Source organism: Canis lupus, chromosome X, assembly GCF_011100685.1.
Source record: "Canis lupus familiaris isolate Mischka breed German Shepherd chromosome X, alternate assembly UU_Cfam_GSD_1.0, whole genome shotgun sequence".
NCBI lineage: Eukaryota > Metazoa > Chordata > Mammalia > Carnivora > Canidae > Canis > Canis lupus.
Genome location: NC_049260.1, coordinates 56,410,894 through 56,429,440, shown reverse-complemented (window position 1 = coordinate 56,429,440; position 18,547 = coordinate 56,410,894). Strand labels below are relative to the sequence as shown.

General features: G+C 44.4%; 1 protein-coding gene across 7 annotated transcripts in view; it reads right to left on the bottom strand.

Annotated features, from left to right (window-relative positions):
- Positions 1-12,611: 12,611 nt before the first annotated feature.
- NHSL2 (NHS like 2) overlaps positions 12,612-18,547 on the bottom strand; it is a 252,935-nt gene continuing 246,999 nt past the window's right edge. For all 7 annotated transcript variants that reach the window (XM_038587698.1, XM_038587699.1, XM_038587702.1 and 4 more), the window contains 2 exons: positions 18,206-18,338; positions 12,612-17,418 (listed from right to left, as the gene is read on the bottom strand). In XM_038587698.1, coding sequence (XP_038443626.1) covers positions 17,094-17,418; positions 18,206-18,338 — 458 coding nt within the window. In that variant the 3' untranslated portion in view covers positions 12,612-17,093. The remainder of the gene's footprint in view (positions 17,419-18,205; positions 18,339-18,547) is intronic.

Genomic DNA, 18,547 nt, shown 5'->3' with positions numbered 1-18,547 from the left:
TACAGCTTTATTAAGGTATCATTGATGTACAATAAACTGCACACATTTAGATTGACAATTTGATGAGTAAACATCTTTGAAGCCAGGAATTGAGATAATGAACATATTCATCACACCCAAAAGTTTCCCCCTGCCCCTTTCTAATCCATCCTCCCTCATTCCTCATGTCTCTGCCAATAGATGAGCCTAAGCATCTTTCTATGCTTATTGGATATTTGAATTCTTTGATCATGAGCCCATGTAAGTCTCTTGCCCATTTTTTATTGAGTTCCCTGCCTTTTTATCACTAATTTGTAGTTCTTTGTGTATACTGAACACTAGTTTTTTGCGGGTTGTATGTGTTGCAAATATCTTTTCTTTTTCTGTGACTTGCCTTTTCACTCTCTAAATGGTTTCCTAGCTTTAAAGGAGCTGAATTTTCTCACTCTTCCTTTATAGTTAGTGGCATTGTGTCTTGTTTAAGAAATCCTTTTCTACTCTGAGGTCATGAGAATGTTCTCTTATATTATCTTCCAAAAGCCTTATAGTTTTGTTGTTCATATTTAGGTTTTTATCTGCCTGAAACTGATTTCTTAGTACGGTATGAGGCTTCTTTTTTATCATGTGAAATAAATGCAATAGGATGATAGGATCCTCAACACTTATTGAGCCTCTATGGCAACAAACCAAACAAGGAATAAAGGGATACAAGAGAAATTTATGTGGTAGAGTCCGCAAAGCTTATTGGATACTGGGGAAGGAGTCATCCAGGGAGATGCCCAGGCCTCTGTGCAAATGAATGGATGGTGATACGATTCATTGAGGTAGGAAACAGGGGGAGGAACAGTAGATGTGGATGACACCACCCAGGGAGAACTTGTAAAAGAAAGGGGGAGAAGGTGTGGGACCTAGGCCTGTGGACTCCAGTGCTTAAAGGGAGAGTGGAGGAAGAAGCAAAGGAAATCCTGAAGGAGCAGTCAGATGAGTGAGAGGGGAAACCAGAGGAGTGTGGCATTGAGGAGGTCGAAAGAAGAAGCCTTTGGGGAAGGAGGCAGTGGTCAACAGTATAAGTATAAGATAAAGACAGAAAGCATCATTGGATTTTTTTGACACAGAGATTGTTAGTGGTCCTCGGGACAGCAGACCCAGTGTAAGGATGGAGGCAGACACCAGATCACAAGGAGTTGTAAGTGAGAGGCAGGTGGTCAGTGCTGACAGTGTTAGTCTTTATGGTGTTAGTCTTAAAGAGAGGAGATGAGGCCCAGGAAGGTAGCTGGAAAGTGATGTGAGGTCCAGGAAGAGAGATTTTTCAGATGGAGAGATGTGGCTATGTTTCTGTTCTAAACAGAAGGAATCAGGAGGAAGAATCCCACCCAGGACGCCCTGTGGACCTCCACATTGCCTTGTTATTTCCAGAGAGACTGACCCCTTCCCCAAGAAGGCTGCACCATCTCAGCTGGTGGCTTGGCTTCCTATTTCACTGAGAAATTAGAAGCAGCCAGAAATTAACTCCCTCAGGCTCCTACATCCACAGAAGTCCATATACTTGTGTCTGTGCCCAAATACTCTGCCTTCTGTCCTGTTTCTTTCTTTTTTTTTTTAAGATTTTATTTATTTATTTGAGAGAGAGAGACAGAGATAGCGAGAAAGCATGAGTGTGGAGGAGACGGAGAAGCAGGCGCCCTGCTGAGCAGGGAGCCCGGCCAGGGGCCCAATCCCAAGACCCCAGGGCCATGACCTGAGTCGAAGGCAGATGCCCAACTGACTGAGCCACCCAGGTGTCCCTTCTGTCCTGTTTCTATGAAGGAAGTATTCTCACACTTATAAAAATTCTTCCAACTTTCTCCTATGTTCATGTTATTATTTACTCTCACCTTTTTTTTTAAAAGATTTTATTATTTATTCATGAGACATACACAGAGAGAGGCAGAGACATAGGCAGAGGGAGAAGTCGGCTCCCCTTGAGGAGGCCGACGTCGGACTTGATCCCAGGACCCCTGGATCACGACCTGAGTGGAAAACAGACGCTCAACCTCCCGGGCAGCCCAGGTGGCTCGGCAGTTTAGCAATGCCTTCAGTCCAGGGTGTGATCCTGGAGACCCCGGGGTCGGGCTCCCTGCGTGGAACCTGCTTCTCCCTCTGCCTATGTCTCTCTCACTCTCTCTCTCTCTCTCTCAATCTCTGTGTGTTTCTCATGAGTAAATAAATAAAATCTTATAAATAAAATAAATAAAAATCTCATTGGTTTGTTTACTAACATGTTGTCTGTTCCCTCATGCTGGAATGTATGCTTCTGAAAGTCAGAAACCTTGACTACTTTGCTTACCATTATAGTCTGAGCTCCTAGCATAGTGCCTATCATATAGTAGGTGCTCAATTAGTATTTGTTTTTTTAAATTTCTTTTTATTGGAGTTCAATTTGCCAACATATAGCATAACACCCAGTGCTCATCCCGCCAAGTGCCCCCCTCAGTGCCCGTCACGCAGTCACCCCCACCCCCCTGCTCACCTCCCTTTCCACCACCCAAGGGGTGGTTCATTTCCCAGAGTTAGGAGTCTCTCATGTTCTGTCACCCCCACTGATATTTCCCACTCATTTTCTCTCCTTTCCCCTTTATTCCCCTTTACTATTTTTTATATTCCCCAAATGAATGAGACCATATAATGTTTGTCCTTCTCCGATTGACTTACTTCATTCAGCATAATACCCTCCAGTTCCATCCACGTCGAAGCAAATGGTGGGTATTTGTCATTTCTAATGGCTGAGTAATACTCCATTGTGTACATATACCACGTCTTCTTTATCCATTCATCTTTCTATGGATACCGAGGCTCCTTCTCAATTAGTATTTGTTGAATAAATGTTCATTGAAAAGGAGAAGTTGGGCAGAGAGAGGGGGTAAGGAAGCATGCACTTACAGATGGAATTGTGGGTTTTTTGGGACAGTAAGAGACTTCCTGTCTGATGGTTTCTCTGGGAAATCATCTGCCAGAGAAATAACAGGGAGGAGAGGCAAGTGGAAGGTTTTGAGTCTGAAGAGAGTGGAGGTTTGAGGTTTTGATAAATAGGAAAGAGAGCTGACTGTTGAACCAGAGAAGGAATTTTTTTGAGTAGAGCTGAAGATCCCCTTTCGGTAGGAGAACACCACTTTGCATGACTGCGTGTGGTCTTCTCCAGCAGCCTGGATATAGGAACAGAGAATGTGGACAGTTGGATTGATCCAGGTGGGGTTGTGTCTGCCAGATGGGAGGAATGACACTGGAACAAAAGTAGTGGAGGATGTTTGCAAGAGAGTTGTCAAAATGCTAGACCTGAACAAACTGGTGAAGGAGTTAAGATAAGAAGAAGGGCTGAGAGATAAGGGAACAGTAGCCTGAGTTCCATGAGAGCAGGGATTGATTATATTTGTCCCATTCAAAGCTGTGTCCCCAGTACTTAATGGCTTCTTTGTGGTAGGTGCCTACTGAATGTTGAATGAATGACTGAATGAAGTTATTAGAGGTCTTAATGAAACTGGACAGTGTAATGGGATAGTTGAATGAGAAAGAGTTGGACAGATGCGAGTTTGTGGGACATTAAAGTTAAGATGTCAGAGATGCCTGGGTGGCTCAATGGTTGAGCATCTGCCTTTGGCTCAGGTCATGATCTCAAGGTCCTGGGATCGACAGGCTCCCTGCTCAGCGGGGCGTCTGCTTCTCCCTCTCCCTCTGCCTTTGCCCGCTGTTCATTCTCTCTCTGTCTCAAATGAATAAATAAAATCTTTTTAAAAAATAAGAATTTGTGTTTAACTGGCATCATTTCTGGGAGCAACACCTGTGATGGACACAGAACCATGTCACCCAAGTCCTCCTTCAAGGGAAGACTTGCTGCCTCAGCTGCTGAGGGTGCTGTTAACAAAAATCTTTCTTTAGCTGTCAGCTCCCTCGGAGATTGCCTCAGCTAGAGAGAATCACTTCACCCAAGGTCAGGCCCTTGGTCAGGTGGCCCATAGCCAGTAACTGGATCAGGGGCAGGAAGGTCTACGTTTGGACCAGGGTGGGACAACTCTGATGGGTCAGTGTAAAGCCAGAGCTTGCCATCGAGTCAGACGAGGCTTTGTGGTACCTGCCTTGCAGCCTGTTTCTCTTTCTACCTAAACCTATTTCCTTTCCTTCTCTCCCACAGAGGGTAATCCTGAGGGCATTCTCTAATAAACATCCTGCTCCCCAAACTCCACCCCAGAGTGCTTTCTGGGGGGACCCAACCCATAACTACACTTTGATGCAAGGTTCATGGACTCAAACGCCTTCAGGGGCGGAGCAGGCAATATAATGAATGAAGCTGGTTGGGTTGAATATAATAACAAGGAGTGCTGGGGAACTAGGTAAATTGGAGAAATTGTGCCCCCCCCTAAATTTTTAAAAATTAATAAATCGTGCCTGGGTGGCTCAGTTGATTGAGCATCTGACTCTTGGTTCCGGGTCAGGTCATGATCTCAGGGTTGTGGGATGGAGCCCCACATGGGGCTCTGTACCCCAGCAGGCAGTCTGCCAGAGATTTTCTCTCTCCCTCTGCCCCTCCTCCCACTCATGCACGTGCATGCATGCACTGTCTCTCAAAATAAAGAACTCTTTTTAAAAAATTGGAAAAGAACTTAGTGTACTTCAGACAGTGTGTGTGTGTGAGCTCAATTCAGCCTGCAGGCCTCCTGTTTATAACCTTGGTGTATTTTTTTTTCAAGATTTTATTTATTTATATTTTTAAAAAGATTTTATTTATCTATTCATGAGTGACACACACACACACACAGAGGCAGAGACATAGACAGAGGGAGAAGCAGGCTCCATGTAGGAAGCCCGATGTGGGACTCGATTCTAGGACTCCAGGATCACACCCTGAGCCGAAGGCAGATGCTCAACCGCTGAGCCACCCCGGTGTCCCTAGATTCTTTTTTTTTTTTTTTTAAGGAGGCTTTCTTTTTTTGAATGTGGCCTGAACTCACAACCCTGAGATCAATACCTGAGCTGGGATCAAGAGTCAAATGCGCTTGGGATGCTTGGGTGGCTCAGTGGTTGAGTGTCTGCCTTTGGCTCAGGGTGTGATCCTGGGGCCCCAAGATCAAGTCCTGCATCGGGCTTCCCGTGGGGAGTTTGCTTCTCCCCCTGCCTGTGTCTCTGCCTCTCTCCGTGTCTCTCATGAATAGATAAATAAAATCTTTTTTTAAAAAAGAGTCAGATGTGCTTAACCAACTGAGGCACCCAGGCACCTCAAGGTTTTATTATTTTATTTTTTTTAAGATTTTATTTGAGAGAGAGAGAGAGCTATATCATGAGCAGGGGGAAGGGGTAGAGGGAGAAGCAGACTCCCCACTGAGCAGGGAGCCTAATGTGGGATTTGATCCCAGGACCCTGGGATCATGAACTGAGAAAGACAAATGCTCAACCACCTGAGCCACCCAGGGGCCCCATTACTTTATTTTTAAGTAATCTCTACACCAAGTGTGGGGCTCAAACTCACAAACCCAAGATGCAGAGTCGCACGCTCTACTGACGGAGCCAGCTGGGTGCCCCTATGACCTGTACTTTAAAGGTGTATTCTCTCTTTGGTTAATTAATATACCAGACCCTGCCTTTGACATGTCTTTTGTGAGTTTGGTCAGTGTGGGTTAATGCCTGGAAGCTTCCCCAATACGTAGTATGGTAACACAGGGAGGCTCTGACCCTGCCAGGGTGACCACTGGACTGTGAGCCACAGAGTTCAATTGAGATCCTGCTTGGCATGGGGTCTGCCTCAAGCCAGCCTTTCTCTGACCCTTCTCTTAAATCTTAACACCTGCTATTGTCTGAGAGTTGCCTTGGCCACTCTCCCTTCCCTTGTGGGTTTTCCAGGTTGTTTCCAGCTTTGCTTTGTCTTTTCGGACGAACAGCCTGTTATTGTCAGGGGACATGAGTGGATGTCTCCTTGGGGAGACAAGGATGTTGGCTGCAAGAGCCTCAGACTTACATGCCTGACAGAGACCAGAGAACAAAACTCCTTTTGGATGGGAGTTGACCCTTAAATGTAGCTGTCACTACCTGCATAGGGGGATCATACCCTTTTGGACATGATGGAAGTGATCTGGGCCATTTCCGGTCTGGTCTGTGTTTTTTTGCTCCCAGCCCAGACTCACTCTGGTCTGCCCTGTTGGATGGCTTCATTGAGCCAGAGAACAAAGAAGAGTGTGTGCCCTGAGCACAGTTACCACGGCAACCTCCTCCTCTCAGGAGCCTGGCAGCTGCTGCCCACTTCACCAGGGCCCCGCCTCATCTGCAGCTCCTTGTTGCTTCCATAAGCAGTTGTATTCAAATCCCAGAGATGAAGCCCTTGGATGTGAATTACCTGCCCGTGTAGCTTTGGTTCACCGCTCCATGGGCCAGGTTTCTGCAAGACCCTGTGTCCTGCATATTGGCTTTGGGCTCTCAGGGGTTTGTGAGAATCAAACCCCCTGTGTGTGGGTCCCACACTTGTGTGGTCAGTAATACATGCTCCTGAACTGGGCTCTGTGTCTGAATAAAGGCATCACTGCGACAATGAAAACCACAGGGTGAAACGGAAAATGATTTTTAACAGAAACAGTTTATTTTGAGAAGACACAAATAGCTCTAGCTATATAAAGAATACACTTCAATTGCTGGTAGCAAGCCAGTATGGAATGCTTAAAAGGAAAGAAAGAAGAAAGAAAGAAACAAAAGAGACAAGAAAAACTCTTTGTAATATCACCCCACAGAGGGCTTCCTTCCATTTTTTGTTAGGATTCTAAAAAGACTGGGATTATGATCTCTCCTAGTTTCTGCTGCTTCTTGAAATTTTATCCAGGGACACTTTTTCATCGCCGGGGGAATGGCCTTGTCCCTGTCTTCCAGTTTAGGATCTTGGTCTGTAAATGCCTAGCTCCCTTATTTTTCTTAAGCATGCTGTTGGCACTCAGTAAGCATTGCCCAGTGAGTGCTAATGTAACAAGAGTCTGTCTCCCAGTTACACGTAGTAGGACTAGTCAATCCTCCTTCCTCCTTTTGTTTTTGGCAAATGTGGTTCTTTTGCTGCCTTTGAGTCCAAGGCACAAGCCTGGTTCCCCTCCTGTCTGGAAATCTTAAACCAAAGTCAGAAAGAAACTGTTTCATAGATGCTTTCAAATAGGGAAATCCTCAAAGGTATACTCACACCTCTGACTTTTTCAAATTTAGTTTTACAAAAAAAAAAAAAAAATCAGTAAGTGGGTAGATAGATCCCCGGGCTCAAATGACAAAAAGCAAGCTGAAAGGTCCTAAGAAGCAATTTGCTTAGATAGCAAAAACTGCCGCCTCAGAGGTATGTCGGAGCAACTGAGTTCTTATCAAATTAAAGTCCTAGCTCTCTGTATGCCAGCCTGTCCACAATAGTCACAAGGGAGTTTCCTCAAATGGCTTCCTGAGAGATGCCAGCACAAGCCAGTAGATCAAGCCAGGTGCCCCTATGACCTGTGCTTTAAAGGTGTATTAAAAAAATGAATGGATAAAGAAGATGCGGTCTATGTATACAATGGAATATTACTCAGCCATTAGAAATGACAAATACCCACCATTTGCTTCGATGTGGATGGAACTGGAGGGTATTATGCTGAGTGAAGTAAGTCAATCGGAGAAGGACAAACATTCTATGTTCTCATTCATTTGGGTAATATAAAAATTAGTGAAAGGGAATAAAGGGGAAAGGAGAAAAAAATAAGTGGGAAATATCAGAAAGGGAGACAGAACATGAAAGACTCCTAACTCTTGGAAATGAACTAGGGGTGGTGGAAGGGGAGGTGGGCGGGGGGTGGGGGTGACTGGGTGACGGGCACTGAGGGGGGCACTTGACAGGATAAGCACTGGGTGTTATTCTATATGTTGACAAATTGAACACTGATAAAAAATAAATTTATAAAAAAATAAATAAAAAAAGAAAAAAGATAATGTCAAATTTTGGATGATATAGTACTAGAGATAAACTTATTCTGGATACAATAGAAACTTAGAATAATAAAAGTTAGACTATTATGTGTTTAAGTTGGCTCCTATTACTTCTCTCTGTGATGTTCCAATAAATACTTGACCTGAAAAAAAAATAAAAAAATAAAAATAAATTTAAAAAAATAAAAAAAATAAAAAATAAAGGTGTATTAAGATGTAAAGGATGTAAAGATGTAAAGGATGTTTATTAGAGAATGCCCTCAGGATCCTGAGGATTTCTCCTGTTTCAAAAGACAGGAAATGCATCAGGAGTCCCCACCATCCCATTCCCCTTGACCAGCCCCATCAGACCTAAACCTGGGCCAGAAAACTGATGAGAACCCTGGATGGAGTGTGCACGTGCACATGGAGAGAGAGAGAGAGAGAGAGAGAGAGAGAGAAGGATACATTAGTCAGTGGGGCCTTAGTCCCAGTGGAGAAACCGTGCTCATGCACACAGGCACACACCTTCTTTGCTCATACTCTTCAATACTTATGTGAGCAAGTGTGAAATTTTCTTCTTTGGCGGAGGAGGAGGAGGGAGGAGGAGGAGGAGGAGGAGGAGGAGGAGAGGAGGAGGAGGAGGAGGAGGAGTAGAAGGAGGAGAAGGAGAAGACAGATCAGAAGAAAGAAGCAAAAGATACGACGGATGCGTATAGGCTGCGGATGAGGATGCGGCGGCTGAGTCTGCTTTTCTTATCTATTTCTTCTTCTTCTTCTTCGTCTCTTCTCTTCTTCTTCTTCTTCTTCTTCTTCTTCTTCTTCTTCTTCTTTCTTCTTTCAAGGTCTAGGCCCAATGCAGGACTTGAACTCACAACCCCAAGATCAAGAGTCATATGCTCTACCCCCTGAGCCAGCCAGGTGCCCCTAGGGAATTCTTTCAAGGGTTCAGAAAACAGGAGGCAGTGATATGCCAAATGCTTGCTGGTTGTAGTGCTGCACGAGGCATCCCTAGGAGTCCATCCTGGGGCCTGGGGGCCCAAGAGGCAGGGATTTAGGATTTAGGATTTAGGCAGGAAAACACCGTGGGCACAGAATACTTTCTATACCTCACTGGTTTTCTTGCTGGGGATAAATCTACAACAGATCCAAATTACATTATAGAAAATGGACACATGGACATTCTGGGTTTTAAAACCACCCATGGGAACCCAGAGGGCTGGCTATTTTCCTAAGAAATTGTAGACTGGACTAGAATCTCATTGCCTGGGATGCCAGACTTTCCAGAGACAGCCCTAACCTCATGATGGCAATATGGGGTAGGGCAGGTCAGATGACCCCGGGTAGGGGTCCCCCAGCCACAGTTTGGGAGACCAATGATGGGACAAAAGAAATAAGAAAACTCAGAAAGCCATTCTTTCCTGCCAGTTTACCATAAACTTCAGGAAGAAGAGGCACACTGGATAACTAAGACAGGAGGTCTGGAAAAAAGGATGAGGGTTTCTATACCAAGGTAGTCAGTGGGAGAGAGAGAGAGAGAGAGAGAGAGAGAGAGAGAGAGAGAATGATGAAGAGCATCCTCTTAAAGAGTAATGAGCTGACACATACAGCCCTTCTCCGCCCACTTCTCTGCAGACTGGTGTGACAGTGAAGTAGATGGGAGGGCAGTGAACCACAGCATCCAGCATACAATCCAGTTATTGCATGGGGTCAGCCGTAGAAATGCCTGTCCCAGAAGACTGTCTGGACCAGGGGTCAGTAAACTATGACAAGCAAATCAAATATAGCCTGGGGCTTTCTATGGCCCAAGAGCTAAGTAAGGTATCTACATTTTAATTTTTTATCATTTTAAAGATTTTATTTATTTATTTATTTATTTATTTATTTATTTATTTATTTATGAGAGACACAGAAAGAGAGAAAGAGAGACAGAGAGACAGACAGACCCAGGCAGAGGGAGAAGCAGACTCCATGCAAGGAGCCCAATGTGGGACTTGATCCCGGATCCTGAGATCACACCCTGAGCCAAAAGGCAGACGCTCAACCACTGAACCATCCCGGTATCTACATTTTTAAAGTATGGTAAAACAAAGAAACCAAGTAACGACAACAAAGAAAAATATGCTACAGAGACCATATATGCCACCCCCAAACCCAAAATACTTAATATCTGGCTCTTCTACAAAAGTTTGTCAACCCCCGGGTCTAGATCCCACCAATCTCTGAGCATTCCTGAAAATGGAAACCAGAGGAGGTCCAGTAGAAACAAGGGAATGATGGAAATACCACTCCATATGATTGGTACAGCCCTAAAGGGACACTGCCTGTGGTTCCACAGCATAGTAAGGTATGCATGAACCATGGAAGGAAGCCCAAGAATAGCTAAAGAGAGAGTCACACTAGGCAAAAAATGTTCCAGAAAAGAGCATGCATGCAGAACTCAGTACTGATTAGGGAATTCTGTTATTTTCTGATAAGATGGGGAAAGAATTTGAGTACAGGGATTGACATAACATCAAGCTAGATGAAGTTTCTAGAACACAACTACATATCTCATGAGTATCTAACAGTCTGAAAACATCTCATAGAGTTTAAGGAGGGAAGGATAAAGTAGATTCTAGGAAAGCCTATATTGGCTTGCTCTACTTTACATAAATGCCAATTTAAAAAGTTCACACTAAAAAGAAGTAGATACATTAGGGAACGTTGACAAGGGGGTTCTTTGTTTTTCTAAAGACGTTGCAACATAAGACATAAGACACTTCTCTACCAAAAAGTGGAATTTGATCCACAAGAATTCATTTTTCAAACACCTCTTAGGGAAAACATTACAAAGTAGGAACATCTACTGAATTTGGAGGGGAAACGAATGTTTCTAAATTGAAAATTGGATTTGTCTTCAGATTCAAGTAAAGAAATCTTGAACATTTTCCCTTCAAGCATTTATAATTAGTTCACTGAAATACCCAGGAAATTCATGTGTCATAAAAGTAGAAGTCAGCTGTGGGTCTTCTATAAATGCAGTGCTTTAAATGAAAACACACTGGCCCCAGAGGCAGGAAACCTGGGATTGAGGCCAGGCTCTGCTACTGTGTACATGACCTTGTGTAAGTTATTTGACCTTTCTGGGCCTCATGTGTAAAATGAGAGGTTGGTCCCTTTTGGTTCTAACATTCCATGACTACAGATAAATATAGAAATTAGAGAAATACAACCACCTAGAAATAAGAAATATTACCTAAAGTAACCTTTGGAGTCAGTAGAAAAGAGTAGCAATGAAATATAATAAGAATAAAATTTTAACCACTAGCCAGAGTAAATATATCTCATTTAAAAATTAATGAAAAGATTTGTCATTTACAGTTGATCAGGAGAGGTAAGAACATACATATTGATATTTCTTCACCATCATACATACGGAAGAGGAAATGAGTTTGGGGTGATTTATATAATGAGCACAATGCTGCGTCTGCATGCATAACATTTTATAAAATTGGACGTTAAAAAAAAAGCTGCACACCACATAAGGAATAAGTTCCTATAAAGCTTGGCATTAAGGAGAAGCTGAGAGGGGTTAACTGGTTGTTCCAATTCAGATTTTGTTGGTGCATTTGTTGATATCAAATTCCACTCTGTAGGCAAAATCTTAAAATCAGAGCCCTCGTAGAAAACAGCCACCATGGTGAAGATAGATATTTAAGGGTTGGCAATACCAAACAGACAGAACACTTCTTCCTTTTTCCTATTTGTAAATTAAAAAAAAAATTAAACCCCGAACAGGCCAGATGTGCTGGCTAAGTCAAATAAAGGGTTTTGCAGGTTAAGCAAGTAGTTGATTCAATCTGATAATTTCTTAACACCAAACAAATGTATACCTGACCAGCACGACAATATACATCACTTGGCCAGACACTGATCACTCTAATGACAGCAGAAACAACAGGAAAGGTTGGAACCATTTGGACAGTCGTGACCATGATGATTCAGGGGCTTGAAGAAGTAACATCACTGAAGAAGAATACACACACACACACACACACACACACACACATACATAATACAGAGCTGCTGCTGGTGGTTCTGAGATCACACTGTGAGAACCACTGGCCTCAATTTTCGGCTTACTTTGCCGAACAAACATATATACATATTTCACACAACCCTTTACTTATGCAAATTTATTTTTGCTACACTTATTATAAGCTCCTCAAATATTTGTCTTTAACCATTTACTACTGTATTCCTATATAAATCTGTTTCAGAATACTCTAAAACTTTATTTCATGTCATTGGAATGGAATTCTTATTTTTAAAAAAGATTTTATTTATTTATTCATGGGAGACACAGAGAGAGGCAGAGACATAGGAAGAGGGAGGAGAAGCAGGCTCCATGCAGAGACCCTGATGTGGGACTTGATTCCAGGATTCTGGGATTATGCCCTGAGCCAAAGGCAGATGCTTAACCGCTGAGCCACCCAGGCATCCCTAAATTAGAATTCTTGATGCTTTTTGACGAAGGCAGCTATTTGTACCTCTTTCCCACTCTCTTGTCCTTTTAAATCCCTAATATCTTAGTGACTTTTAGCTGAAACACAAGCAAAGGCTTTGGAGGGACTGGGTGCACTGGCAGAGATCTGGTCTCTCTCACACCAAGCTGAAGTGATAGCACAAAACATAAATAAGAGGAAGGGAAGCAGAGACTTGTGTTCAGTAAAGTTGTACCTCCAGAAAGTTTAATAATTATCACCAACACTGGGCAACCAACATCGATCAGACATTGATTGGACAATTTCACCTTTCACGAAGAGGATACATTCTAACTCTAACTCCTTGTGTTCTTTTGCTAACATGATTAGTATTCCATTTGTGTCAAAATGTTACTTTACAATAGGAATGATCTCAGCCTTCTCCGTGGCTCTCAGGAGCCATTGCTGAGAGTCTCTTGGTAGATGTGGTCCCTTGGTCCCCTGTCCAAGAGAACAGCACTGGGTATCAGGACTATGTAGCCAATCAGTGGCAATGTAATAAAATAATTCCAGGTTCTATATTTTGAAATTAGCTGACAGAGAATTTGGCCTTTCCGTGGTGAAAGATACACTTTGGCAATGAATTGGTGCCTAAAATTCTACAAGTAGAACTTCAATTCCTTCGGCTTTAGGCTTTTCCCCTGTTATAATGCAAGCGACCCTCACAATGTCAAAGTAAAGGACTTCATCCCTTTCCTGAGAGCACATTTTTCTTATTGAGGAGAACAAAACTAGGAGGCACTCAGAAGAGTTGTGCTGGGAATCAAGGTCTGGGGCACATGGAGTAGAAAGAGGAGAAAGGGGATCTCAGTGGCAGGCCTCCAACTCATTCACAATTTTGGTGAAGGACTGACCCCCTGTCTGCATCCCTATTGAAATGGGTGCTAGCTTGCCACCCGGAGCAGGTTGCTTGAAAATTAACCATGTTTTCTGATAATTTTGAAGACCCTTTAATGTATAGGCATACAAAGGTTGATAGCAATGGAAGAAAATAGATGGTAATAAAACATTTGGAGCAACAGCAGATAGGGAGCCATCAGAGGAACCACACTTCTGCACAGGAAGAAGATAAACTTGTATTTGTAGAGTGCAGAGTTCAGGGCTGGGACAAGGGTAAGGCACCTGCTCAGCCCTGAGAGTGGGCACTTCATTCACCTCACTCTGGTCTTGGCTCTGGCAGATCAGATTAAAGTGAAAGCTTACTATTGTGTTATAGACTTGGTGAGGATGGAAGGCTGCACTGGTGAGGAACAGAGCCCTGGCCATGAAATCATCTTTTTAGGGATGAGTTTGTGAGCAAGAGGGCAGGTGCATGGACACATCTGCTCACACAGATTAGGTACAGCGGGATCACAATCTGATCTGTGTTGTCTAGAGAGTTGAAATGGATGTCCAGTGAAATGCTCACTGTAAGCCTTGCAGAATCTCCTCCATCTCTGCACGTTCCAGGTAATGCCTTTGGACCAACTGGTTGATTTGTGGTCACTAGGCTAACTTGAACTATTTAGCTGCCTGTGGTCCTGCCTCCTTAAAGGATAAGCTGTAGGCTAGGCATGCAGTTCATGGGGGTTGGGGCTGCGAGACAAGTTGCGGCCAGGTGGGAGGCCCAGGCGAGAGATGACGAAGGGGGAGGAGAAGAGGGACCAGCAAGACTTATTGTACCAAGAATGGCTTGCTCTCTACCCTCAACATCTGAACCACAAATAAGTAATGAACACCCACTTAGAGCAAAGCACTCTTAGCTACCCATTAACAATCCTGGGGATGACTCTCTCTACTTGTGACCAGAGTGAAAGTCAGTCTAGCAGAGCCACCTGCCACTATTGGTTGGAAAACAGAGCAAACAGAGCAAATAGAGGTATAGAAACAACTTGAATTGGAAGCTGACCTCCTAGGGCCAACTTCATTTCACTTGAGCCTTCTGGGCTTTCACCTTCAAAAACTATTATCATTATGATCTGTATAAGTAACAATGGCAGTTGGAGGTTCTGTGAAAGCCTGCCAAGAGGGGCTTTCAGCCTGTCTTCTCCAGTCTTAGCAGAGTAGGTGTAGAAGGCAGCAAACATTGTGCTATGTGCCTCGGTGGGAGAGAGATTTGGTGTTATGATACTCACGGGGGCAAGAGAAGTTTGGCGTTAAGAGCAGAAAAATGTTTGGTGTTATGGTCATCAAAGATGAGCAAATTTTACAGTTTGGTTGTTTTTTTGGGGGGAGGATTAGGTCCCCCACTTCAAAATTTTAAAGGAATATTTCTAGTCCTCAGAGTTATCTCTGCCCATACAATCATTGCCCCCAAATCCCCTTGTGCTAATAGAAACACCACTGGGCACTCAAGGGTCACAGTAATGCTGCAGAAGATGTTATAAAAATCCCAGGTAGACAGACTACTGTAGAGGAAAGCAAGACTCAAGGTAATGGAAAAATACAAAAGTGTCTGGGCATTCAGCTTGAAAATCTTTTGGAAAAACCACCAGAGACAGCAAGTTGGGGGGAGAGGTGAAACCCACTAGAAGTAGCAAACAAGAAGCTTCTAGAAAAAGCAGCAGAAGTAACACAATCTATACTTATGTGAGTTTCACATTTGGCTTCAGAGTTCAGCTGTTCAAAGTGGTTCCCAAGGAGAAGGCCCTGGCAGCCTTTCACTTTTGTTAGGCCAAAGCATGAACACACCCCTTTGTTTCCCTACAGGAGAAAATGTTTCTGTCTTTTGGAATTCTGAGTCTGAGGCAGACAAGTGTGGCATTCATATATAAATTCAGGCCAGGAACCAGTCTATTTTATCTCAGGCAAAACCCGTGAAATTCGATCAGGACCTTCAAACCGAGTAGTCTGAATGCTTTCGAAAGCAACTGGGTTCTCGCTGTTTATTATTTTAAGTGTCCTCTGCCAAATCAGGGGGAAGTGCTGATTGTGAAGAAGTTGGTGAGCCTGGCCTGTACTCAGAAGCCTAGAATTCAGAACCATACCAACCAAGGGCCTAGGCTTAAGGCTTCCAAGTGAGAGGCCCAAGTCTCCTCAGCGATCGGCATGGTTTTTCAGCTGCTCTGTTAGAGTGTGGGCAGTGGAGCTAAAAGCTTGCTTCTCATTGGTGAGCAATGAGACCTATCAAAATCAAGATTTACTTGTCTCCGGGGCAGTTTCTGCATCCTCCAGGAGGTCGGCCAATGAATGGGGGGGGGGGGGAGTGGTAGTGAAGGAAGAAGGGGTCCAGCAAGCAGGCTACAATTTCATTGGATTTTTCTTTTCCCTTCTTGGGAAGGTGGACAATTAACCTTCCATTACTGGTCAGCCAGTTTTTGTTCAATGCATTGTCTGTTTTCTTCCTTCAGCCTCCCAGAAACCAGACATATGAAAATCAAACAAATCACTGCTTTTGCTCTGCCTATAAAGTTGAACTGACAAGCATAGTTAGTGCCTATAAGCTTGCGTGTGTTGGGGGGTGGGGGAGAAGGGGTCACAAGGATTGTTCTGGGGCTCTGTCAGTATCCTGTTTTTACCAGCCTCTACACTAACCCCCTCCAGCACAGTTAATTGAATGTTAGTTACACAGTGGAGCCTAAATGGCCAAAAAAAAAAAAATAGCCCTTTTTTTCTCTGTGTGTTATGGACCATAGCTACTGGCAAGGCTGCCTTTTAGGTTTTGGATAGATCCCTTTTAGTCCATACATTCCTGGTTTTGGAACAGAGTAAGACTTCCTTTAAACAAAACAAAAGCAACCACAACCCACAACCTAAATCGAATGGAGGTGGACCAGTTACACTTACTTTCTCTCCTCCTTGAGCCTTTGATGCTGCTGCTCCTTCAGCTAATTACTTCCTGTAATGAAGGTTATATGCAAATGAAAGGAGAGTTCTTAGAGTGCAGCATGAGCTGGGCATCATCCTAACGTTGTTGACAGACACTTGAAGGATCTCAAGGCGCATGCGCGTGTCGTTGGCTACCTCTGAGCGAACGCATGGCGGCCTCGTTTGTTGGCTGAACTTGGTTAATCCAAAGCAACCCAGTCCTGACTAGCTAAAGGGTTTTTTTGGGGGGTCGGATCTACATGTTTATTGAAACTCATTACCCTAATCACTGTGTAGACAATCAAACTGGAAAAGGCCTGAATTTCGAGACAGAGTTACATTCATATTTTGCACGACAAAAGCCAGCCAATCAAGCCCATGCTGCAATAAGTGTACACCCGCAAACCTCTTGGGGTGGGGAGCGGAGGAGAGCTAAACTGTGGTTGAAGAGACCTCAGAGTCTTTCTGCTTCCCCGCAAGGCCTTGCCAAGGAAAGTGAATGATCAGCTGCCGGTTGTGGCAGCTCCAGCCCTCTCTCGTGAGACTCCTCCTAGGTGACAGGAGTCAGGGCCTGAGCGGCCCATTCAGTGAGTGAAAAGATGGTGCCTGCTAATCTCTCCTCAGGGCACACCACACTTGGGGGTTGGGAGAAAGGAGCAAATTGGTAGTCAGATTGAAAGGATGAAAGTGTAAAATGTCTGCAGATGATTCAAGGGCCTCTAGATGCATTGGCCTCTCTTTTGCTGTCCAGAGGGTGCATTAATGGAAAAGACGCATAGGCTCTTTTGTGATTTTCATAGTTCCTTTCGAAAACCCTCTCTTCTCCTTTGTCTAACTCAAGTCCAGTCACTCAACCCTGTGCGCTGAACCCAGGACTTAGGTACCAGGGTTGTTGGTGGTCTCATACTCTTTGGAAAATTGTGCAATAATTCTCCGAGCCAGCGGATTAGTGGTCTTGAGCAGTTCAGCAGCTGAGGGGCGGGACTTGGGGGTTGCCTTGCTTCCCTTCTTTTGCAGCAAGGCCTTGAAATCATTGTTTCTGCCAGCATCCAGGTTGGCGCTGCCACTCGACCCCGCAGAGACAGCTGACTCACTGATGGAAAAATCAGCTGTGTTCTTTATTGGTGAATGGGAGCTTGATCTGCTGCCACCAGCAAAGGCCTCCCCAGGCTCTTTCCAGCCAAGCAGCTTTCTTTTGGACCTTTAAATAAAGAGACAGTTGGCTTTGAGTGAATTTACACGGCAGACATTTCCTAATGCTTCATATAATTTCACAAAGGTCAGTGACATGATCTGAGAGCGTCTGCACAGCAGCCTTGCTAGCACTTGTACTTCCTAGTTTTCTCTGTCACTGCTAAGGCCTCAGGGACCCCTGTCTAGCTCCCTGCCTCAATGCTCCTTCCAGTGCCCTCAGCTGGGGTGCCTGTGGGCTTGGCCCTGCCCAGGTTCTGGGACCAGGGAAAAATTGAAGGAGTCGAGACCAGTAGCTCAGTGACGGGGACTCAAGACAGCCCGAGAGCTAATCCGGTCCTCAACTGGTGCTCCCGCTTCAATAACTGAACTCTTTCCAGTTTTTTTCACCACCAAGCCCCTGCGTTGTGCCCCTACCCAGTGACTGGGTTCCGGTCTGGTCCCCCTCTGCCTGAGTGCCCGCTTTGGTATCAGGCTTGGCGCTCCACCGCACTTCTCACTAAGATTTTTTTGATACAAGGAAAACTGTGAAGGGTTAAATGTCTCTGTCTCTAGACAGCTACTGAGGGAGCAGATGGAGCCACAATAGGTTGCTAGGAGACAAGGGGCCTCCACTCGGCACCTGGTCCTTCCTTCCCCGCCCCTCCTCCACTTCACCCAAAGATGGCAGTAAATTGCATATGGGAGGCCCTGTGGCCTGCCAGTCGCCCTTAGTTTCCAGTTTCAATTCTCACGGCTGCTTAGAGGTATAAAAAGGGAAGGCAATCACAATAGGAATTAAGAAAATGGGTCTCGACCTGTGTATCACAGTAAATAAATCTTCGGTTGTGCGTGAAGCCACAAACACGTCATCATCATCTTCGGCGATCCATTCAGCTGTTTTGTCACTGATTATGCTTTTTTCTGCAGTGCTCGGTTCCACAGAACTCCCTAGGCATAAGAATTCAGAAGGAATTAAATACTCTGACCACAATAGTTAGGACCAAGCACATTCTCATATGAATTTCATTTGATGTTCAAAAGCAACTCTGGAAGGGCTGCTGGGCAGACTTTTAATGTCTCCATTTTGCAGAGGAACACAATGTTCAGAAGGTTAGTGTTTTGGCCAAGGTGGAGTGAGTGGTGAAGTTCAGCATGGG